Consider the following 24822-nt stretch of genomic DNA (forward strand, 5'->3'; position numbering starts at 1 on the left):
CCATCCAATGGAATGCCAGGTGGTCTACCTCGCCTGTGTGTAGACTCTCCCACTCTCTAGCTGTGCAATCTAGAGAGTGCCCTCCAAAGGGCTCTCTTGCTTTCGTGAAAGTATTCTGCACTGCCAGAGACCACTTCAGCCCATTCCTCTCCTTGTCGGTAGCATTGACTAGCTATTTCTTGCCACTCCATGTTGACCAGGTACTAAGAACATTGTGTAGTGATGCCACGCGCATTTATATTGGCTGTCCATAATGTGGCAGTTTAAAATGAAGCCCATGGCTACTTTTACTTTTTCTGTCTTGGATCTTTTCAATGCTAAGTGTTCCATAAACTCTTTTAAGCATGAGTTCAGGTTCTCTTCATGTCACACCAGTGCTCTGTCACTAATGTCTTAACCTGGTCTGTCCCTGGTGTCATTGAAGCAGCCCTGTCGAGTGTTTTCGGCTGGCCTTCCACTTGGATCTTAACTCTTCCCAGACTGCAACCTGCCTCTTCTCCAGAGGCCCTCCTTCCGCACACCTTATCACCTGTCAATTTCTAGGAATGTTCCATAAGTCCCTCCTGGCTGACTTTGATTCTGGCCCAGTTCCACCCAACAGGCTGGGGTTCTTCCTGGTTACTTCTTCTGAGACTGCAGGAGGTAGAGGGAGGGAGGTGCTTCCTCCTCCTAGCTCCACCTTTCCTTTCTGGCCCCAGATCCCTCTGTGTACCTATGGGCTGAGGGCAGGGCCATCTCCTTGAAATTCACAGTGTTGGGTGTCAGTTGGTCAAGACAATACTCCTGACTGCCTGCTTCGTGTGGTGCCTTGGCAGGTTTTTCCTCTGAACTGTTTGTCACCACACTGAAAGTCATGCCTTACAAGTGGTGAGATCTAAAAAAGCAGATTGCAGATGGGTCTCACAGGCCAGGTTCTGCCCTCCTCTGAATTTACCCTGCACATCTCCATCGTGGGGAAGAGAGGCCCTCTGTCAGGTCGATAGGGCTGGTGGACATCGCGGCCCCTCCGCCCGGTGGGACGTCCCCACGGTGCTGGCCTAGCCTGAGCCTGGTGGGAAGGGGCCACGGGGCCCTGCGGGGTTGTGAAGGCCCTGGCGGCGCGGTGTGCCGTGCCAGGAGCTTGGCTCGACGGAGCCGCGCGCTCTCCCGGCCCGTCCCGTCTGCCCCCTCACCCCCCTCCCGCCCCGCTCTCCGTTCAGCTCTCCCGGCCCTCTGCTCTTCCCGGGCGGGCCGCTTTCCCAGTTCTTTGCTCTCCGGAGCAGGGCGGAAGTTTCCAGCTCCGCCGCCTGGGTGCTTCTGCGGGCTGGAGGACGGGAGGCCTGGCTGGCCAGGAGGCTCCGGCCGCCCGGCGGGGTCGGGCCGGGGGCGGGGCCGAGGCCAAGCGCTGGGGCCCCAGCCGGGAGGGCGGCGCCGCGATCCAGGCCGCCTTTTGCAGCCGCCCGCGGCCGTGCGGGGCTCCGCGCTGCGCTCGGCCTCCTCCCGTCCTCCCCGCGGCGGCGGCGGCGGCGGCGGCAGCCCCGGTCCCGCGCCCCCCCACCCCGCGCCGCGCGGCCCCGCCGCGGTCACACGCCGAGCCGCCCGCGGCCGCCTCCGCCCTGCGCTTTGTGGAGCCGGCGCCGGGGACGGGGACAGCGGCCCCGCGCCGCGCTTACCTGTAGCTGTGGGGCCGGCCGGATTCGGCTCGCCCGGGCTCCGAGGTGGGGCTGGGCCGCCGCGGGTGGCTGGGAGCGGGGCGAAGTGACCGTGTTGGGTCGGGCTGGGCTGGGGCGCGTCCGGGACTGCTCCGGAGCGCGGCGCGAGGGGGCCGGGCGGGAGGGAGGGGGCGGGCGGGCCTTTATTCTCAGCGGCTTTGAGGACGGCTGGCGGGTTGGGGCTGGGGAGGACCCGGCGATGTCGGCGCCTTCCCCGTGAATTTCGGGAGTCTGGACGGAGCCTCGCCGCCTCCGGAGTGCCCTGGACCGGGGCGCGACCGGGGCTCGCCTCCCCCCACCCCTGTGGCCCTGGGAGTGAGAGCGGCGGGGGGGGGCGGTGTGCTGGGGATCCTGCGCGGGATGTTTGTGGTGTGTGCCTCGGCGGGCCGGGCGGCGTCCGACCGGCCTGCCTTCCCGTAGAGCGGGCCGCGGGCCTGCCGGGCGGCCGGCCGCCCTGCCCCTCCACCTCCCCACCTCCCCGCGGAGGGGCTGCGGCTCGCGGGTCTGCCGGCGGCACCCTGCTTTGGTGTTAGAGCTCACACGCCCCTGTCTGTCTTGCTCGCAGAAGCGCTTCGTGAAGGGACTCCGGCAGTACGGCAAGAACTTCTTCCGAATTCGCAAGGAGCTGCTTCCCAATAAGGAAACCGTGAGTGCCCGGACTTTATGTAACTCGGCTCGTCCCCGCTCCCCGGCTTCTCCGCGCCGCGCTTGCGAAATGGTTTCCTGTGACCCGCGCGGGCCGCAGACCCGGCCACCTCTGGAATTCCATTCGCTCCCCTGCCCCGGCTCCTGATATTTAGATGGCGAGGGGACGCGCTCGTCCCTCCCAAGAGCAGTTCGTGGGGGAAGGCCTTCAAGAGTTAGTCTCTTAATGTTAAATCCAGGGGTCATCATAGGAAATGTTTTAAAAGCCATCCACCAAGCCAAATGGTAGAATGTGGCGCGCTCTCTGCTTTTAATTCCGTTGGGATTTTCCTTTTTACTTAATTCTGAAGTATAGTTTTTAAAATCCTTCATATTCTGGCCCTAAAAGTTTTTACTTTTCATTGGATTGATAGGACAAGGATTTTTATAAATTGCTTAACTGGTACTTTAAAAAATAATTGTTGTATTTCACGAAGCTGGGGGGGTCAAATCTGACAAACGCTTCTGATAAACTTGGAGTGTGTTTGCTGAGGAAAGTTCAGAGTGGAATTCTATGAAGATAAACCTGGAGAGGGTTCCTGTCATTTACCTGCAACCACACGCCTGTAGATCTTCTTACAGGAAGTGTTGGGGACAGTGGGGGAAGGAGTGGGACCCTCCACTTGACCCGGGTGGTCAACGGCCCCTCTGACTAAGCTAGAGGGTTGTAATTGATATTTAATCTACCTGCATTTTGGGCTCTTTTTCTTTTTTTAAGTAGAGATGAAGAATATCCATTATAAAACTGGATGGGGATTTTCCTGTTGGTTTTCAATTTCATTTTCTGTTGGATGGCGTTTACTGGTTGCTTCTTCTGTTTTGATTTCTGTTTAAAAAAAAAAACAAAAGAAAACACTGAACTGTTAAAAAATAAGTGCAGGTCACTAACACCTGTCATCCTGGCTACTCAGGAGGCTGAGATCTGAGGATACTGGTTCAAAGTCAGCCCTGGCAGGAAAGTCCTTGAGATTCATCTCCAACTAAGTGCCACAAAGGCCAGAAGTAGAGCTGTGGCTCAAGTGCTAGAGCTCTAGTCTTGTGTCCTAAAGCCCAGGTACAACACCCAGTTCCAGAGTTCAAATCTCAAGATTGGCACCAAACCAAAATAACAAAAGCAAAAACTCTGAATTATTTTTCTGGACTCTACCATCTAGCATCTTAAGGACAGAGATAAAAGGGATGGATTCTAAGATTTCAAGTACAGTCTAGTATGAACTGATGGCTTTCATCAGTCAGTGGTAATTAGATTAAATTATATGGTCTATTATGCATCTAAATATGCTGAGATGGGTCATAGAGAATGTCTAGAGACAGAAAACTATGAATATTAAAGCAAAATATATGATGGAACCAATCTATATAAATCATATAAAATATATATGATCTATATAAAATCAACTTATTCTGCTTCTAGAACAGATTATGAAGACATATTTAATGTGGAACAGTGAAGTAAATGCTCTTAAGTTTTCTGGGGTCTCAACTATTTAAGATTGGCCCATACTTTAAAAAAACTAAAATGATAGCCAGATGCCAATGGTGGCTCACATCTGTAATCCTAACTTCTCAGGAGGCTGAGATCTGAGGATTGTGGTTCAAAGCCAGCCTGGGCACAGAAGTCCATAAAACTCTTGTCTCCAAATAACCACCAGAAAACTGGAAGTGGCACTGTGGCTCAAGTGGTAGATCACTAGCCTTGAGCTGAAGCGTTCAGGGACTATGCCCAGCCCTAGAGTTCAAGCCCCACAACTGACCCCCCAAAAAAATTCTTTGGCCCAAGTGTAGGACATTTGGTTTGGCTGCAAAAACAATCCATGAATAGGTTTTTGTTTTTGCCAGTCCTGGGGCTGAAACTCGGGACCTGAGCACTACTACCCTTGGGCATTCTCAAAGCTAGTGCTCCTCTGCTTGAGCCACAGCACCACCTCTGGCTTTTTCTGTTTATGTGGTACTGGGGAATTGAATCCAGGGCCTTGTGCATGCTAGGCAAGCACTCTAACCACTAAGCCACCCTCCTGGCCCCCGAATAGGTTTTTTTTTAATAAAGTTGTTTGTTAGCCAGATTGTAACCTCAACTCAAGCTTTATACCCTCATTCTTTTAACAATTATGAACTATGAAGAATTTGTCAAGGAGTCTTTCTTTTTAAAAATAAACTTATGATAGCATAATTATGTATTAAATTAAAAGCCTACTTTTTTTTTTTTAATGCTAATCTTGGGGCTTGAACTCTCAGAGCTTGGGCTCTGTCCCTGAGCTTTTGTGCTCAAGGCTAGCATTCTACCACTTGAGCCACAGTTCTGCTTCTGGCTCTTCTGGTATTTTATTGGAGGTAAGTCTCATGGTCTTAACTTCCTGGACTGTCTTTGAACCACTGCTGTCTTCAGATCTTAGCCTTTCGATTATAGGTGTAAGCTACCAGCTTGTAGCCCAACGTCTACTTTTTCCTGTTTGGAAATGCCAACTTCCAGATCCCTTGGCTATATCCCTTAGTGGAAACAGATTGGGGCTACCTTTAGCCTCATTCGCACACTTCTAATCTGTTTTTTCTACTTAAAAATTAAACTGTTTCTTCTAATCTATTCTCTCACCCTCAGTTGCCCTTTCTTATCTATGGTGTCTGACTCAATGAACAACAACCTGCCTATTCTCCACTTTAGATCTGGCACACTGGCCTTGTGAGCTGGCTCATGGGTCCCTTTTCCCAAGACTGTTCCGTCACTCCTCTGCCATGGCCGTTCCTGCTCCTCTGGCACTGTGCCCTGACTATTTCCAGCCTTTCCATCAGGGCACTGTCATTGGAGTAAAAAAGACTTTGCTTTGTAATAGTGTAGTTTTTCTGCACATTCATAGTACCTGCTTTCTTGACTGTTTTGGAGGAGTTTGATAGTTGTGTAAATCTGTAAGCATTTTACTCATCTAGGAGAGGCACTCATGGTATTTTGCTTAGTTATCAGCAAAGCCCAGCTAATCATTCACAGCCTTCAGGGAGGGGAGGGAAAAGGTCACTTTTTATTTTTGTCATAGAGGATGAAGAAATTTGCAGGTACTACCATTCTTGGTTCAAAAGCTACCTTTATAGCAAATTCATATTCTCTGGTTGCCTCCCACATTCTGTGTACCAGAATTGTGAACTCATTTCTTTGCTATACTCAAATGGCTTGAAACATCATAAGGGTATCCAAAAGAACACTCCCGATTGGGCATCAGAGCAAAGGTCAGCAGACCTGTGTTCTATTCTTGGTCTTACTAGTAACTATAGTACTCATTGGTCTCTTTGAACTATGCTGTTTGCTCTGAGCTGTGCTAGGACCTTGAGGTCAAGTCCTGTCAAGAGTTTCAAAGTTATTTTTTCTGAAATGATGATTCTTTGCATGAGGATTTGTTTGATGGGTGCTAACCGACATCCTCACACAAGGCTAGTGCAACCTTTAGGGTCGCTCTAAGTGACAGTCCTTGCCTTGTTTGCCACTCACTTTCTGTGGGCTGTATAGGCAGATCGTTCGGATTCCTTTGTCCCTTATTTTCTTTTTCTTTTTTTTTTTTTGCCAGTCCTGGGCTTGAGCTCAGGGCCTGAGCACTGTCCTTGGACTTTCTCAAGGCTAGAGCTCTACCACTTGAGCCTCAGCACCACTTCTGGCTTTTTTCTATGTATGTGGTACTGAGGAATCGAACCCGGGTCTTCATGCATGCTAGGCAAGCACTTTAACCACTAGGCCAAACTCCCGGCCTGTCCCTTACTTTCTGTATTTGTAGATTTCCTCTATCCCTTACTTTCTGTGTCTATAAAATGGGGTAATCGTTTTTAGTCCTTAGGATTGTTTTCAAAAATCAGATGAGATGACATTTTCTAAGAGTGTTTCAAGACGGTTTATTTGTGTGTGCGTGTTTTACTTTGCTGTGGTAACTGAACATGACATGACCAGGATGCTCTGGACAAGTGCTTCACCTCTAAGAACATCTCTTATCTAGCCCCCAGTCATTCTTACCAGTTCATTCCACGCAGTTACGTTAGAGGAGTGCCTGTGGGGTGTGGAGAACAACTCTCTTAGCACCTTCAGTTCTGGTGTTTACTACACAGGAGCTAAATCTGACTTCTCATTGCACACTGCTGCCCACTGAAGTGGAAATGGTGGCTGTGATTATGGAAACCAATTGTTTATGGAGGTTTGGTTGAATGGCTCTTAGGCGTGAACCTTATAGAACTCAAGAGAACAATGGTGCGTCAAGTCTTTTAGTATCGTGGTTGGGCAAATAATCCTGTCATTTATTTTCTCTGTCCCTTTTCTTTTTAACTCTTCGTTCATAAAATGTAAAATTAGTAGGTAAAATGTTAGCAAAGAACTGAAAGAGCATTTCAGATCCACTTTGGCCACATGGTTCTCTCATAGGAGAATGGAAGCCTGCCTTTCTTCTTGATTTTCTCTATTCAGAAAGTTACTGTTATGCTGGTTATACTCATTCCAAGAGACCAGTGACTTTTTTTTTTTTTTTCCTTTTTACTCTGGGTGGTTGAATGAAAAGTTTGGAGATTTAAATGTTCAATTTGAAAAGCAACAAAAACAATTAGGAAAAACAGATACCTTTCTCAGCTATACATTCTAGAAATGAATTCTGTGAAATATGTACATAACTATTGGATAATAATGATCCTTTCCTCAGTCAGAATGCCATTTATATGAGCATATTCTCCCAGCAAAGAATAAATGCTGTTGAGAAAGGGCTTTAAGAATGAATAATGAGGGGCCGGGAGTTTGGCCTAGTGGTTAAAGTGCTTGCCTAGCATGCATGAAGACCCGGGTTCGATTCCTCGGTACCCCACATACATAGCAAAAAGCCAGAAGTGGTGCTGAGGCTCAAGTGCTAGAGCTCTAGCCTTGAGAAAGTCCAAGGACAGTGCTCAAGCCCTGAGCTCAAGCCCAGGACTGGCAAAAAAAAAAAAAAGAATGAGTAATAAAGATTCTATTAGTATTAAGAGGTTAAAAATCACTCTGTCCTGGGAGTTTGGCCTAGTGGTAGAGTGCTTCCCTAGCATGCATGAAGACCCGGATTCTATTCTTCCGTACCATAGACATAGAAAAAAGCTGGAAGCAGTGCTGTGGCTCAGGTGGTGGAGCTCTAGCCTTGAGAGCGCCTAAGGACAGTGCTCAGGCCCTGACTTCAAGCCCTGGGCCTGACATGACTCATGCAGTAAGAGCTTTCAAGAAGTTTTATTTAATCTTAGATTATAACCTTAAACAAACAGTTTTCTAACCTTATTAATGCTTAATCTAATGTTACGTAACAAAATATGGACTTCCTGAATGGGTTGGGATTACTGAGAACAAGCAGATTTGTTACAACCATATACCAGTACTTCAGACAGCTACTTTTGGGGCAGGGAATATGGCCTAGCGGTAGAGTACTTGCTTAGCATTCATGAAGCCCTGGGTTCAATTCCTCAGTACCACATAAACAGAAAAAGCTGGAAGTGGTGCTGTGGCTCAAGAGGTAGAGCACTGGTTTTGACAAAGTTCAAGGACAGTGCCCAAGCCCCAGGACTGACGGGGTAGGGGAGGAGGAGGAGACCAAAAGATGGCTACTTTTTTTCTGGGTGCCAGTGGTTCACACCTGTAATCCTAGCTGTCCAGAAGGCTGAGATCTTTAGTTCCAGGTTCAGAGCTGGAAGTGAAGATATGGTTCAAATAGTAGAATATCAGTCTTGAACTGGTGCGGTGGCTCGAGCCTGTAATCCTAGCTACTACGGAGGCTGAGATCTGTCTGAGGATCAAGGTTCAAAGCCAGCCCGGGCACAAAAGAACCTGAGACTCTTATTCCAGTTAACCTCTAGAAAATGGGAAGTGGGACTTGACTCAAGGGTAGGGTGATAGACTTGAGCTGAAGAGCTCAGGGATAGTGCCCAGGCTGAGTTCAAGCCTCATGACCCATCCAAAAGAAATACCAGTCTGAGCATGCCAAGTGAGAGTATGAGGCCTTGAGCTTGCACACCACCGCCTCCATACACACAGAGATCTCTGGTTTTCTGTCTTATATCTATAATGCAAATACTATGTAGTCTTCACTGTCCACAGTAATGGCTTCAGACGAGTGTTCTCTCTGTTACCTGAGAATTTGTGAAAATTGCAATCTCCTAGGCCTCTTTTCCATGTCTGTTGAGTCAGAATCTGCATTTAATAAGCTCGTAGATGGTTCAGAGATGCAGTAAGTTCAGGAGATGCTGGCATCCTGTGTGCTAGGACCACAGGCAACCAGCCCCAAAGTTACTGTGGCTTACCTGCTCACAACAGTGTTGTCTTCATGAAGTTCTGAACTGCTCCACCACAAGGCTTGATTTTGTTTTTGAAATTACAACAAAAGATTCCAAGTCAAGAGAATTTAATATGGCTTCTTTCCACTTCTTCTATTCCATTCTTTCCTCTAAGCACAGTTATTCCTGTCTTTGCACTTAGTATCTTTGTAGCATGCAGTCATGTTTGCTAGACTATGCTAGACCCTGTTTCTATTTCTGATAGAAACCATTTTTCTTTGAAAACATTGAAATCCCTTGCACCCTACTCAAACTCAGTATCTCACAATTTCATTCATTGGCTGGTGCTGTACCATTTGAGTCACATCTCCAACCCCTCAGTTCTCTTTTTAATATGAGCTTTATTGTGGGAGGGCGTAGGAGTGTCCTGGGGCTTGAACTCAGGGCCTGGGCACTGTCCCTAAGCTTTTTTCGCTCAAAACTAGTGTTCTACCACTTGAACCACAGCTTCACTTCTGGCCTTTTGGTTGTTCATTAGAGCTAAGAGTGTGAAGTTTCCTGATGGGGCTGACTTCAAGCCATGATTCTCAGATCTTAGCCTCCTGAGTAGGTAGGGTTACAAGTATAAGCCACCGTGCCTGGAAGAGCTTATATGCACTGTGTTTTTGTTTGTTTTGATCAGTCATGGGGCTTGAATTCTGGCCCCACTCACGCATTGTCCCTGAGCTCTTCGGCTCAAGAATAGTGCCCTAACACTTTGAGTCATAGCACCGCTGTAGATAAGCGTCGTGTGGACTTTTGTGCCTGGGCTGACTTTGAACCACGATCCTCAGATCTCAACCTCCTGAGTAGCTAGGGTTACATGCGTGAGACACTGACACTAGCTGCTTATATGTTCTGTACCATTACATGATTTTCAGATGCTGTTTTCTTTTTTATGGGCATCCTTTATACATATAAAGCCTCTGAGAGGCTGACAAGATGAGATGAGTAAAAGATTAGGTGCTTCTGTGCCTGCTGTATTGCATCTTCTAATACCTTATCCTGCATAGATACAAACATTGTTGGTGGAATTTTCCATTCAAGTCATTGCCTTTAGCAGCAAGTGCTATGATCCCATGGAGATTCCAGTGCTGAGCGTTTGTTCCATAAACTGGAGCAGAGCCATCCATCTATTAATATTGTGTACATGCTGTGTGTGTGTGTGTGTGTTACTGTTCCTTTGCTTAAGACAAGGTCTCACCTTCTAGCAGAGGCTGGCCTGGATCTTGCAGCTCTCCAGCATGCTAGGGTTACTATGTGCACATGTCACCATGTGACTGCCTGTAATTGAAGCAGTTAAATCATTTGCACCTAAAACTTAGAGCACCAGTGTTGGGAAGGAAAGAAGGTATTTGGAAACAATGTGACTTTTAAACTGAAGACCTTGGATATTTATTTTCAGTATCAATATCTTTTTTTTTTTTTTTTTTTGCCAGTCCTGGGCTTGGGCTCAGGGCCTGAGCACTGTCCTTGGACTTTCTCAAGGCTAGAGCTCTACCACTTGAGCCACAGAACCACTTCTGGCTTTTTTTTTTTTTTTTCTATGTATGTGGTACCGAGGAATCGAACCCGGGTCTTCATGCATGCTAGGCAAGCACTTTAACCACTAGGCCAAACTCCCGGCCCAGTATCAATATCTTAAAGTTTGTCCTTAGTTTTATACTACTTACAAGAACTAGTGAGAATGACATGGGAGTGCTTTGACGCAATGAAATGTATTAATGAATTTGCACTCAAAGGAGTTATGTCCTACAAAATTCAGAAAAGTGGGTGGGGAGGGTGGGTGAGAATGTAGAAATGGGTGACACTAGTCAGGATGCATTGTATTCACAAACGGCTTAACTAAATGGAAACTCCTTTGTACAACGACTTAAAGATAATTTTAAAAATAAAAACCTGGGAGTTTGGCCTAGTGGTAGAGTGCCCAGGTTCTATTCCTCGGTATCACATACATAGAAAAAAGCCAGAAGTGGTGCTGTGGCTCAAGTGGTAGAAAGCCTTGAGAAAACCCTGAAGACAATGCTCATGCCCTGAGCCCAAGCCCCTGGACTGGCAATATATATATTTACTCAAATGAAGAATGTTTTGGATATAAAGTACCAATGAATGTAAATACTGCTTCCAAGGTGATTAGTAATTGGTATTTCTCATGATTTACCCAAATCTTGGTTACCTGACTTAAGCTAGAAACATTTATGACTGACTCTCTGTGTGTGGGGTGTGTGTGTGTGCATGCCAGTCCTGGGGCTTGAACTCAGGACCTAGATGCTGTTTCTAAGCTTTTTTGCTCAAGGCTTTAGTACTCTACCACTTGAGCACTTGAGCCATAGTTCCATTCTGGCTTTTTTGGCAGTTAATTGAAGATAAAGTGTCTCATGGACTTCTCAGCTGGCTTCAAACTATGATCCTCAGAGCTCAGCCTCTTGAGTAGCTGAGATTACAGGCATGAGCCACCTTAGGCCTGTCAACATTTATGACTTGTTTTTTTTTTTTTTTTTTTTTTTTTTTGGCAGTTTTGAGGCTTAAACTCAGGGCCTGAGCACTGTCCTTTGGCTTTCTCAAGGTTAGAGCTCTACCACTTGACCCATAGCACCACTTCCAGCTTTTTCTTTTTTTTTTTTTTTTTTGGCCAGTCCTGGGCTTGAGCTCAGGGCCTGAGCACTGTCCTTGGATTTTCTCAAGGCTAGAGCTCTACCACATGAGCCTCAGCACCCATTTCGGGCTTTTATTTTTCCCCTATGTATGTGGTACCGAGGAATCGAACACCCGTCTTCGTGCAATCGAACACCCGTCTTCGTGCATGCTAGGCAAGCACTCTACCACTAGGCCAAACTCCCAGCCCAACTTCCAGCTTTTTCTATGTTTGTGGTACTGAGGTATTGAACCTTGGTCTGCATACATACTAGGTAAGCACTCTACCACTAGGCCAAACTCCTGGCCCAACATTTATGACTTTTAAGCCTAAATGGCTGCCGTTTTATGAGCTGGTAAAAACAATAGGTTTGAGTGGGTCTTTAGTAGGACTTGAGCATTTGTATTACTGTGATTGTAGTGAACTCACTTTGATGTTCTATTTTACATTGTGTTTGGGGTTTTGTGGTTATTGTTTGGGTTTTTTTGCCTTATATGTTCTGTGAACCTATGCAGACTTGAAAACCTAGTTTGTTGATGTTTTAAAAATGCACAACTTTGGGCTGGGAATGTAGCTCAAATGGAAGAGTGGTAGCTAGCCCTGAGCAAAAGGAGCTCAGGAACAGTGCCCAGGTTCTTAGTTCAAGCCCCAGAAGAGACAGCTCGCTCGTTCCCCCCCCCCCCCTTTCTTTTTCTCTTTCAGAACCAGGGATGCAACTCAAGTGGTGTAGATAGAACATCTGCTATGTGAATCCAAGGCGCCAAGTTCAAAAACCCCCAGTACTTAACTGCTCCTCAAGAAGTTTTACAATGTGTCTGAAGTTTATACTCCTTAAATGACTGGTTCATTTTAATGTTATTGGAGAATATTCTTGAGAATAGAGTAAGAAATAATAGTGTTGTTTTGAGAAGTGAACACTGACTTTTTATACTCCCAAAATTTTAAAAATAAACAATTATATATAATTTGAAAACCATGAGTTGTGTTATGTGAACAGAAAGAGCAGGTAGTAGAAACCTTTCTTGTATTTTTGGTGGTATTGGAATTTGAGGTCAGGACCTTGAGCTTACTGGGCATGGATGCTGTCCCCAAGCTTTTTTTCTCAAGACTAGCATGCTGTCACTTCAGCCACAGCTCCACTTTCAGCTTTTTCGTCGCTGGCTAAAGATAAAGGAGCCTCACAGATTCCCTGCCTGGCCTGCCTTGGATCTGCAGTCCTCAGATCTCAGCCTCCTCAATAGCTAAGATTACAGACATGGGCCACAGGTGCCCAGCTTTCAATACTTCTTTATGTCACATTTAGAGCCTTATTATAAATGAAATGGGTGTGTTCACACGTGTGAATAGTGGGGTAAAAGTACATTGTACTCATAGAGATACAGTTATCCATCCTAGAAGATGAAAACTTTAGGAAGCATTCTTCAGCATTTCTCTTGGTATTGGCTTAGTGATCATGCTGTGTTTAAGGCCAGCTGAAACCTGGATACCCCCAGGGCTTCCCTTCTTGTAATGCACAGAAAACCCTCATTAACTCAAGTGTCTCAAGATGGTAAGACAGGACTGGACTTCATTGTGCCACAATGAACTAGCCTTCCTGTTCTGTTTATTGTGGGCAATAAATCAACTCTAGTATTTGAACAGTGGGACTGTGTTCTAGATTATTTATAAGATTGAAACCCATTGCTTATTTTTCTCAGCCAATCCAGAATAAAATATTGGCTTTAGCAGTAGAGTAAGCCATTAGCCAATTGCAGATTGACTTCAAAACAATCACTAAATTGGTATGCACACACGTGTGGGCATGTGATGCATGTACACAGACATGGGAGGATTATGCCGATGCGGCCACTAGAGAGGAGGCCGAGAGGCCAGAGGAAGCCCAGTGCTGGCAGCTCTCTACTACTGTAAGCTTCCTGAGGCTGCTGCAGATTTTTTTCTTTTTTCTTTTTTTTTTCCTTTTTGTCTATTCGTGAGTCACTGTCATATGCTATTTTCTTGTCATGAAGACAGCCTCTGGAATTTTTTGTCCTATGTCTGCTGCATGAGGGAGACTCCACTAAGACATTCTCAACAATATTAAGATAAAGATTTTTTTTTCCTTTGGTGATATTTTCACTCTGTACTTCAGCTGCAGCCATTGTCCCTTTGTTCCTATCTACAAGAGTTGGAATTGACTTTGATGTTCTGTACTATCTTATAAGGCTAGAGCTGCGTACATCCAGTACCCTTGGTTGTTGGGTAGGTGTTCATTTAGGCACACATCTCCCATGATCAGAATTTGATTCTTTTAGCAAATGAGGTACACTGAACCAGGTCAGGGGGACTGCAGGCCTTAAGTGACCAAGGGAAGTATTTTGGTTATAGAGAGTGAGCACCAGGAGAAAAGTCCATTCCTGTCTGTATAGTCTGATAACTTACCAGGTCATGAAGCAGAACCACTCAGCTCTGGGAGTGATAGCCTCTGTTTATGAGCATTTGCACTATATTAACACACACACACACACACACACACACACACACACACACACACACACACACAGAGTTAGTAGTGATATGTGACCTGTGGCCAGTATATTTTTCTGAGACTTAAACTAAGTATATTCTTTCCTTTTGTGTAATAAGATACATTTGCTGTTTTCCCAAATGCCGAGAACATATTTACAAATAATTGTTACAACCGTTTTCTTGAAAGTAGTGTTAGGATGTTTAAAATGGATAATGTTGTAATGCACCGTTTTTTGTTTTGGGTATTTATATTATTGTTTGTTTATCATGGGGCTTGAACTTGACCTGAGTGCTGTCCCTGAGCTCTTCAGCTCAAGGCTATTGCCCTACCCTTGAGCCAAGCCCCACTTCCCATTTTCTAGAGGTTAATTGGAGATAAGAGTCTCAGGCCCTTTTGTGCCCAGGCTAGCTTTGAATCTTGATCCTCAGATCTCAGCCTCCTGAGTAGCTGGGATTACAGGTGTGAGCCACTGCACCCAGCTAACGCACAAAGTTTTTATTTTGGTTTTGGGGGGAGACCTTCATATTGGGATTTGAATCCAGATTCTCACATTTGCTAGGCCAGTGCTCTATCACTTGAGCCATGCCAATAACTCTTTTTGCTATCGTGGATTTTTGAACAAAATCTTACTTTTTTCTGGACCTGATGACTGTCTTCCTGATTGTAAAGCCTCTTGTACAGCTGAGGATCACAGGCATGGCTTAGTGATTGAAAATGGGTCTCCCTTTTTCCCCCAGGCTGGCTTTGGACTGTGAGCCTCATGTTCTACACCTCCTCATACTCTTGACCTCCCAAGCAGCCTGATTTATGGGCATGACCACTGTGCCTGGCCTCCTGTAGGTTGTTCTTAATACCAACCAGTCATCAAGCTTATTGAGCATAGTGAGAAGAGTCTGATTGAACTTCCTGTAAAATGATCACCATGTAAGTGGAGTAAAACCAGTTGCTGAACTGTGGCCTGTTAGGTTCAGAGAGTTGAAGAGCTGAGGGACTGGAGGTCCTGCACACTGGGCTTGGAACTTTCTGAAGTATCCTTGCTATCTGCTGAGGGGTCTTCCAGTGCTGGAATCTCTACCACATTTCTGTATTTTCATTTCTGTTGCTTCTAAAGTCCTGGTGGCACTGAACCAACAGCATGGTTTTGGACAAGTCCATCCTTTGCAGTGTCTTTATTTACTTTTTTTTTTGGCGGGGGGTAGTCCTTGAACTCAGGCTGGGTACTGTCCTAGAGTTTTTGTGCACAAGATAAGTGCTGTATGACTTGAATCATAGCTCCATTTTTGGCTTGTTGGTGTTTTGTTGGAGATAAGAGTCTCACAGACCTTCCTGCCCTGCAGGCTTTGAGTGGTGATCCTCAGATTGCAGCCTCCAGAGTAGTTACGATGGCCAGCCAAATAGCACCTGGCAACAGTGTCTTCCTTTTCCTTTTTTTTTTTTTTTTTTTTTTGCCAGTCCTGGGGCTTGAACTCGGGATCTGAGTGCTGTCCTTGGGCCTTCCTCAAGGCCAACCCTCTACCACTTGAGCCACAGCACCACTATAGCTTTTCTACATATGTGGTATTGAGGAACTGAACCTAGGTCTTCGTGCATGCTAGGCAAGCACTCTACCACTAGGTCAAACTCCTGGCCAATGTCTTTCTTTTAATTAAAAGCCAAAATCTTCCAGACACAGTATTTCACACCTGTAATCCCCAGATGTTTGGGAGACTGAGATAAAAGCCACCCTGGGCACAAAGTTAATGAGACTCTTATCTGAACAAACAAGTCAGGTGTGATAATGCATTCTTGTAATCCCAGCTGTATGGGAGATGTAGGCAGGAGCATCACATTTAAGGACAACTCAGGAGAAAACATGAGGCCTTGTCCAGAAAAGGTAACTAAAGCAAAGGAGTCTCAGAAGAGGCTAGCTTAAGGGATAGAGTGGTGAGGAAACACACACACTCACTCACCCTAAACATGAAACAACTCTGAAGCCAGTTTCTGCCTATAATCCTCACTACTCAAGAGGCTAAGATCTGAGGATTGCAGTTCAAAGCCAGCCTAGGCAAGAAAGACCACAAGATTGTCTGTACACTTATCTCCATTTATCTACAAGAAAAGCTAGAAGTGATAATGTGACTCAAATGGTAAGAGTGCTAGGTAGCCTTGAGCAAAACAAAACAAAACCATCAGGGACAGCACCTAGGCCCTGAGTTCAAGCCCTACAGGACACACACACACACACACACACACACACACACACGCACTTGAGTCACTTCCCTTTTCTATTTTCACGGCTATTGGCTCTTGGGAGTTAAGAGAACTGCTATGCCTTTGCTCACAGATGAGTCTCTGAGCAGGGCTGTTGAAATATCCGCTGCCCAGGCTCTAGCTCCAGGCTGGTGTTTACACTTCTGCACAGTGTGGCCCCCACTCTAGAAAGAAAACTGAAAGAGCTGCCATCCACCGGGATGATAGAGAAGACAGCCCAGCTCGGGGCTGTCCAGGAGAGTGGTTGATTCCTGCTTGCTCTTTTCCTTTAGCAGGCCAGCAGGAAGGCTCCAGGAGTGAGTGAATACTTGCTATGCATTGGCACTCACTTCTGAGTTGCTGGTCACGTAGTCAAGTGGGTGTTTTGTTCTAGTGAGCCATGCCCTGGTACTGGGGCTTGAACATAGAGCCTCACACTCATTTGGCTTTTTTGTTCAAAGCTGGCACTTGAGCCAATTTCAGGTTTTTGTTGGTTAATTGGAAAGTAATTAGAGTCTCAGGTTTGTTGCCTAGACTGGCTTTGAACCTGAATCCTCAGGTTTCAGCCTCCTAAGTAGCTAGGATTATGAGTGCGAGCCACTGGGGCTTGCCTAAGCTTTCCACTTTTTTTTTAACCCAGCTCTTATTTGTCCCAATGAGAAAGTATTAACATTATGATTTGTAAAACATACTTGTAAATGTTAATGTTAGGACTTAATAAAAAGGCAGATTATGTGACTCAGCAGTTCATAACCTAATTAACCATTACTTCTGATTTTGCACCTAGAGCAGATCTGAGCAAAGGTTTCTACTGCCCAGGCCCAGTGTACTGAACTTTGGGTAGGCACACGATCCCAGGCTTTTCCTAGGAATGTTCTTGCTGATAATCTTGACACCTGTCCGTTGCTCGGCCCATTTATCTGGATGGACCAGCTGAAGCTCATGCCCACACACATTAAGTGGACACATGCCTCCATCTGCTTGTTGCTTTTATTCCAAATACTGTGAGTGTGGGTGTGGGTGTCCATGTGTCCATCCAGGGGCTTGAACTCCAGGGCCTGGGCATTGCCCCTGAGCTTTTTTTTTTTTTCTTTCCCTCAAGGCTAGTATTCTACCACTTGAACCATGCTTCACTCTGTCTTTTTGTTTTTCCACACCCTGCATTCAGAACAGAAATCATTTTTTCACAACACGTATAACCTTTAAGCCAAACAAAAATAATATTGCTTATAACAAAATGAATTTCTCTTCTGCTTTTGTTTTGCTTAATATGGAGGATATTCTTGTGCTGAAAGCCTGTTGCAAGTAGGTATTCATATATCCCAGAGGAACTTTACAAATAGATTTTTTTTTTTTTTTTGCCAGTCCTGGGCTTGAGCTCAGGGCCTGAGCACTGTCCCTGGATTTTCTCAAGGCTAGGGCTCTACCACTTGAGCCTCAGCACCCCTTCTGGCTTTTTGCTATGTATGTGGTACTGAGGAACTGAACCCGGGTCTTCGTGCATGCTAGGCAAGCACTTTAACCACTAGGCCAAACTCCTGGCCCTACAAATAGATTTTTTTTTCCAGTCATGGGCACTGTCCCTGAGCTCTTTAGCTCAAGGCTAGCACTCTACTCTTAGAGCCACAGTGCCACTTCTCCAGAGGAACTTTTGATTTATTTCCTTAACTCTGCCCTCCTTTCTCTGTGGTTCAGAAATCTTTAATGACCTGTGAAGGCCAGCGACTACAGTGTGAAGCATAGTGGTTGTGAGAAACACACACGCACGCACGCCCTGCTACTTTCCCATACTGGGGTTTTGACTCCCTGAAAAGCTGACCTCTTGCAAATGTTAGTTGTACAGCAGGGCATCCTGATTGGTGCTTCAGTAATGCTTTGTTAGGTGTTTTTCTCCTCATCTTTCCCTCTCATTGTAAAGTTGGGATGAAAATTCCAGGCTCCACGCCAGCCTGCGGGATGTGATACACTAAAATATGACCAGTGCCCTTTGTTACAGCTGGGCTTTGATTAGATTTATTTCCCCTAAACTTGGCTTGTTCCCCCAGACCCTCCTCTCCATTTTTCACAGCTAAAGAGCTTGGCTTAACCAAGGCTACCCTTTTTGTTTCTGTGTGAGCTGTTGCATCCCAGTACAGTACATCACCCAGTACTGCCACAGTCCAGCACAGCCACAGGTCACATGTTGCACAGGCTCGGGAGCAAGGGGGAATGTTGTCCCTGTGCACTTGGGTTGTTCCTTCCATGGCTGCAGGGTTTTATTTTTGTTTTGTTTGTCTATGCTGATGGTGACAAGCTTTGTGGGATCTCTGTGTCTTTCCCCTGTTGCCTCTGCTGAAGGTGTTCCAGGAAACCATTGTATAACTTGAGATTCTGTGGGCTACAAACAGTGGTAGACGAGGCTGTCTGGGGCTTGTGCCAAGTGGAGTCGGCACACAGCAGCCCTCCTGGGCTCTCCATTTCTAAAGGAAGAGCAACTTTGAAGCATTTTGTAAAATACTGCTGTGACCTTATATTTATAGCTCTCAGTCCTGGCAATTGAGAACTTTTGGCAGGCGTCATTTCCCCAGCCCTCCCAGCACACCGGCGAGGGCCTGGCGCAGTGAACCCTGGTGTGGGCATGCTTAGGTCACCCAGGTGTGGAGGTAGAGGTGTGCCCTGCCCCCAACCCCTGGTAAGAGCTCACGTTGGAAGCAATGTAGAACTTCCACAGGTTATACATTACCATCGACAATCCTTGCTCATTGTGGGATTGTCTGATCAGCATACAGTGAAGAGACACAGGGTGTTAGCTCTGTGTATCTTAGGGTTCAAGAGATGCCACCCAGAAGCTTGCAAAGGGTGCTGTGATCGAGACTATTTGATTCCTGGTCCAGAGTCTGCACTGGCTCTTTATCAGGAAAAAAATGTGGCTCTTCTGACTTTGTGAGTTAAATCTTAAGACTGTCATGATTTGGTTGCATTAAAAGACAGGATTCCATGATGGCTAATGGCAGCTTCATCATTTCAAACTTCTTTGTTGACCATTTACGAATCACGAGACAGAAATTAGTTCCAGAAAGAGCCTGTGCTGGAGTGGGTTTCCTGCTGGCCACGAATCCCCCAAGTCTACAGGTGATACCAGTCATGCTCAGATCTTCCTGCTCATGGAACACTTCTACTGGTAGGTTTTCTTTTTGTTGTTTTGTTTTGTTCTTGTGCTAGTCCTGGAGCTTGAACTCAGGACCTAGATGCTATTCCTGAGCATTTTTTTTTTTTGCCAGTCTTGGGGCTTGAACTCAGGGCCTGGGTTCTTGTTCTTTCTTAAGACTAGCACTCTTCCAGACTAGCACTCTTCCACTGGAGCCACAGCACCACTTCCAGCCTTTTCTATTATATGTGGTACCAAGGAATTGAAATCAGGGCTTTGTATATGTTAGGCAAGCATTCTACCACTAGGCCACTCTCTCAGCTATACTCCTTGAGCATATTTACTCAAGGCTAGCACTCTGCCACTTCACTTCCAGCATTTTAGTGGTCACCTGGAGGTGAGAATTTTATAGACATTCCTGCACAGGCTAGCTTTGAACCATGATCTCAGAGCTCAGCCTCCTGAGTAGCTAGAATTACAGGCATGAGCCACTGGTGCCTGGCTATGACTGGTAAACTTTTCAGGCATTGGCTTTGGCGATTCTTTTAATTTGTAGAGACCATAGGGCTCTGGAGAACCCTCATGGCACAGGGTTCCTTCTCTCTAGTCTCCCACACACTGGTGCAGAAATGATAGCTGCAAGCAGAGCTGCTAGTTTCCATCACATCTCTTTGGGCTGAGTGGAATAGAGATGTCAAACTTCTAATTAATCTCAGCTGCCCTTTGTCACACAGAGACACTTGTTACACTGCCATTTCAAAGAGCTCCATAAAACAATTCAGTTCAAAATAGTTTGACTTAAAGAAAATTTGCAAGAGAATAAAGAATTCCTATATGTTCTTTACCCAGCCACCCAAAATATGAATGCTTTCTCTCTCCTGAGGGTGGGATGGGGCTAAGGTGGGGTGTTTTCCAGATGAACTATTTGAAGGTAAATGAGGACTTGTTCTTTTATCTCTAAAAATAGCTTGGACGGCCTTTCTCTCCTTTCCTCTCTCCTCCCTTCCTCCCTTCCTTCCTTCCCTCCCTTCTTCTTCCTTTCTCCTTCCCTCCCTTCTGTTTTTCCTCCCCTTTTAATGAAAAGTACATTACTGCTCCCTTCCCTTTAAAACATGAAAGGTGATTGATGGATTTACTTAGAAGTCCACTACTACAGCCAAAAAATGTCACCGTACTTAAGTTTAGTTTCTGTAGATGTTGGAATTAAGTATAGTTTTTGTAGATGTTGAAATAAAGGAGACATGTTTTTATTTTTATTTTTTTCTTCTTGGAAACACTCCAATTACCAGCAAAAAGGTAGAAGTGAGGGGCTGGGAGCGTAGCCTAGTGGTAGAGTGCTCACCTTGCATGCACAAAGCCCTGGGTTTGATTTCTTGGTACCACATACATAGAAAAAGCTAGAAGTGGCACTGTGACTAAAGTGGCAGAGTGCTAGCCTAAGTATCTAAGGACAGTGCCCAGGCCCTGAGTGCAAGCCCCACGACCGGGCCCCCCCCCCAAAAAAAAAAAAAAAAACCGAAGCTATAGTTTTAAGTGAAAGCATCACTTTGAGAAGGGGGGAAAAAACCACTCAGGCACAACACTGAGGCCCTGAGTTCAAGCCCTAGGATTGGTAAGTGTACATACACAACTAAGGGATGGAGAAAGTTAAGTATTTTGTTAAAGGAAGTGGAAACAAGGTAACACCTCAAAGTATATTTTTAAGAAGGAAAAAAAAATACAATTACAACTAATGAAATGCAGGGAAAAGAGGCTGATACAGCCTTAAATAAATACTGGGCCTGGCAACACTTGTCCCCTCGATACTCTATGCCTTTCTTTCACTTTACCAGCTAGGGAAAACACCTTAAGTAAACTGAATCCAGTGATGTATTACAAACTACACCGTAACCCCGTAGGATTTATCTAGGAATGTGAGGCTATTTCACATTAGACACTCCTCTAGCCATGCCATCCAGCTGTCTGCTGTCATGTGACATGGAGTCAAACATTCTGTTCATGAATCTATGGCCAAGGAATTTTCAACAGGTCAGTGAGGGTGATTTTTAAAAATTATTTTCTCTTAGTCATGAAGAGGGACATTTCATTTGTACATTTCCACAGCATATTGCCATCCGTCAAAGGTGACTTTTCTCCACAATTGTTGGGGACTTGGCTGGGACGTTCTCCCACCACACCTTTACCTGGCCATTGTAGTTGACTTCCTTCAACATGATGCCTGGCATCAGATACTTCTGCCACATGTGTCAGTCACTAAGGAGATTTCCAGTTCAGGGAAAGGGACATTAGTCTTCATTCTTTCATGGGCAGTGATAAGGTCCTGCAAAAGTTGTGAGAGATTTTTGTGGCCATCTTTGGAAATGCTGTTGTCACATAGTATCACACCCCTAAAAACAACTGTGGCCATTTCTGCACTTGCAGAAAATGTGTGTTCTTCATAGTGTTGATTTGTTGCAGACTAAGAATAGGACATGTCCTTAATCTGAACCAACATGCTTGCCAAAGCCATTAAATGCTATATTTCAAGATGAAACTCTAAAATACCTAATTTAAAGTAAATATCAAGATGAAGTTGCTCATCCATATCACTGCTATTATTATTGAAATGTAGGCAGGCAAGGTGTGTGTGTGTGTGTGTGTGTGTGTGTGTGTGTGTGTGTGTGTGTGTGTGTGTGTGTGAGAGAGAGAGAGAGAGAGAGAGAGAGAGAGAGAGAGAGAGAGAGAGAGAGAGAGAGAGAGAGAAAGAGAAAGAGAGAGAAAAGGGGAGGCAGGGGAGAGGGAGAGAATGGAAAGAAAGAGATAGTGAACTTGTGATTTGTTGGTGAGGATGTTTAGGAACTACTGGGAAAACAAATGAAAGAAAGAAAAACTGTTGAATGATTTAAGAAACCAGTAGCATTAGCCAGTCTTATGCTTGCATTTTTAGCTACTCCAGAGGCTGAGATCTGATAGGAACATCTATGAGGCTCTTATCTCTAAGCACCGAAAAGTTAAGTGGAGCTGTGATTAAAATGGTAGAGTGCGAACTGTGAGCAAAAAAGTAAGGCCAAGGACAGTGTTCAGGCCCTGAGTTCAATCCCCAGGACTGACAAAATTAAAAAAAATCAAGAATACATGGCCAGCTTGGTCTGCAGTAAGACCCCCATCTCAAAGAGAAAGATCAAGGCAAATGCTGAGGTGATGTGCCATGGATGATAGTTAAAATTACTCATTAGAAAGAGAATTCTTACCTGTCAATATGTGATTTCAGTATAGTTTCAAAGTGGAACTGATAGTCCCGTTTAGGTTCTGTTGTTTTGTGATGATAGGAATCAAATCAAGGGCCAAGCATTCAACCACTGAGCTATAACCCTTGCCCTTAGCAAACTAATTTATAAGGTAGAATAAATGTCCACATATAAGAAGGAAATAGCGAGTAAAGAGCAAGGCAATATGCTTTGCTGTGAAATAAGACTTTAATTGAGTGATTGAGACCACTTCGATATAAAATAGACAAATCTGGGTGGAAAGACACAGACCTGTGTGACCCTGCTGGCCACTGAGGGGTTGGAATGATATGAAAACAGTAAGCTTACCCTAGGGGAAACTAAAACTAGATCATAACTCCCAGATACATTAGAGGCATAGAAAAAAAAAGACTGTAAAACTGGGAGAAAATGTAACATACTGATGTTCCTTGGGTACAAAAGGATTTCTGAAGAAACCTGTAAAAAGTCCACCTTGTCTCCAGATACTAGGGAGATTGAGAATGGGAAGATCTAGACCAGAAGTCAGCCCAGGCAGACAAATTCATGAGGCTCCTCAAAGCAAACCTGGGCACAGTGGAAATGAGGGAGGATCTTGGTGCAGAAAAGTCCATGGGACTCCGGCTGCACAGAGGGATGATGGATGCAGTGGAACACACCTGCAGCCTCTGGGATGAGGGGAGGCCCAGAGTAGGCAGAAAGAGACTCAGGCAATCACCAGCGCAGGAAGCTAGACCCCATTCTAAAAATAGCTTGTTTAACTACTGGGTTTTGCTGTTTCTGATGCTGTGTTTGTCACCTCGTAAACATTAATTAGTTAGTTCCTGTTCTTCCTCGGAGGGTAGGCAGGTTTTACTCAAGATAATTGCCTTTACCAGATGCACACAGAATGACAGGACAGATTGGGAAAATGATTTGTGATATTGCTCTCTCTTTTGTCCGTCTTATTTCCTTCCTCTCTCCCTTCCTTCCCCCCCCCCTCCTCTTTTTCTTTCACAGTGGAAGGATTTGATCTCAAGGCTACATGACTGTTAGGCCAGTTTTCTCCTACTTGAACTGTGCCCCCCTTTTTGCATTATTTCTCAGATTCAGACTGGGCTCAAGCCTCTGCAGCCTCCCACGTAGCTGGGGTTAGAGGCATCGCCGATTCGGCTAAACTTACTCTCCTAAAATGTGAAGGTGCTGTTGGCAGTGAATAGTGGAGAAGGCAGATGTACCGCCGTGAGCATCATGTCAAAATGAATCTGTCTGTGGGATGGAGAACGCAGAGTCTCCTATAGGAGTGATGACAGTTCCATCTTCCATAGATGGGATAGCTGTATGTGCCATGAGTGTACTATTAGCCTCTCAATTGTCTACTTGAAAGTAGTTGATTTTCGATTATGTAAATTATACCTCAGTTTAAAAAAAAAAGAATCTAAAGTTAAAGTTGGACTTGACTTTTTGAAATGGAGTACTGTTGAAATTCAGCTACGTCCTACCAGACTGCTAAAAAGGAAGTGAGGATCCAGAGTCTGAAGCAGTCCTTAAAATTCTGTTGCATTCCTCACAAATTCCATTCCATCATTCTGGCCAAGAGTTAAGGATTTGGGGATGAGGATGTGGCTCAAATGGTAGAGCTCCTGCCTAGCAAGTCTATGGCTTTGAGTTCAAATCCCAGAGGGGAAGGATTCTGATGACTGAGGTCAGGTTCCAGAAGGACTAGTACTCCTTATAGAAGTTTTATAGGCTTCGAATCATGCCCATGTCATGTCCTCAGTGTCAGCCTTTGTTACAGACAAGGAGTACCATGCTGAGTTCAGCTAGGATCTCTAGGGTTGTTCAGGTTTGTGCTGTGTGGGAACAGCACACATGAGGGTAGCATGAGAGAGTGGATGGTGAGAGCTGGCCCGGCCTTTCCCCTCCCTTCTTCCTCACTCCCATTGCTGTACATATCGTCAGTGTGGACCAAGGACAGGAATGAGAGAAGTGTGTGCTCCTAAGGTTCACTTCTGCCTTCTCATTAATCATATCAGGCTTTTGGTGCTGGGCTGGAAGCCTTTTGCAAGGCCTTGGTAGGTGGAAATCTCCTGCTCTCCACTTTTGGAGGGAAGTTAATGAATGACCATCCTTCAGGCATGGAGAGAGGGGGGGGAGGGGAGCGTGCGCTAACTGTCACTTCGCCTTATTGGAGCAGAAAATAAATACTGGAACTGGTCCTCATCCTGGCATTCCTTCTTAGCTCTGTGTCTCGATTTTCTTTGGCCTTCTCCTAGGCTAGTTTTTCCAAGCATCTCATCAGCTCAGTGAATGCTGTAGTAGTACCGCCTGCCATGCTCATTGCTAGCATTGTTTGCTGGTACAGCCCACTACATGACATCATCCTACCCTCATTCAGCTGGCTTAAGAAGCCTGTGTAGCCAAGATGCATCCAGGTTTAT

General features: G+C 45.4%; 1 protein-coding gene across 10 annotated transcripts in view; it reads left to right on the forward strand.

Annotated features, from left to right (window-relative positions):
- Window positions 1-24822, forward strand: part of Rere (arginine-glutamic acid dipeptide repeats) — a 391456-nt gene that overhangs the window by 337111 nt on the left and 29523 nt on the right. For 9 of the 10 annotated variants that reach the window (XM_090335897.1, XM_090335904.1, XM_090335907.1 and 6 more), the window contains one exon: window positions 2257-2337. The exons of the other annotated variant lie outside the window; for it this stretch is intronic. In XM_090335897.1, coding sequence (XP_090192023.1) covers window positions 2257-2337 — 81 coding nt within the window. The remainder of the gene's footprint in view (window positions 1-2256; window positions 2338-24822) is intronic. 10 annotated transcript variants of the gene reach the window in all.

Source organism: Megascapheus bottae, chromosome 6, assembly GCF_031878675.1.
Source record: "Megascapheus bottae isolate mThoBot1 chromosome 6, mThoBot2.hap1, whole genome shotgun sequence".
NCBI lineage: Eukaryota > Metazoa > Chordata > Mammalia > Rodentia > Geomyidae > Megascapheus > Megascapheus bottae.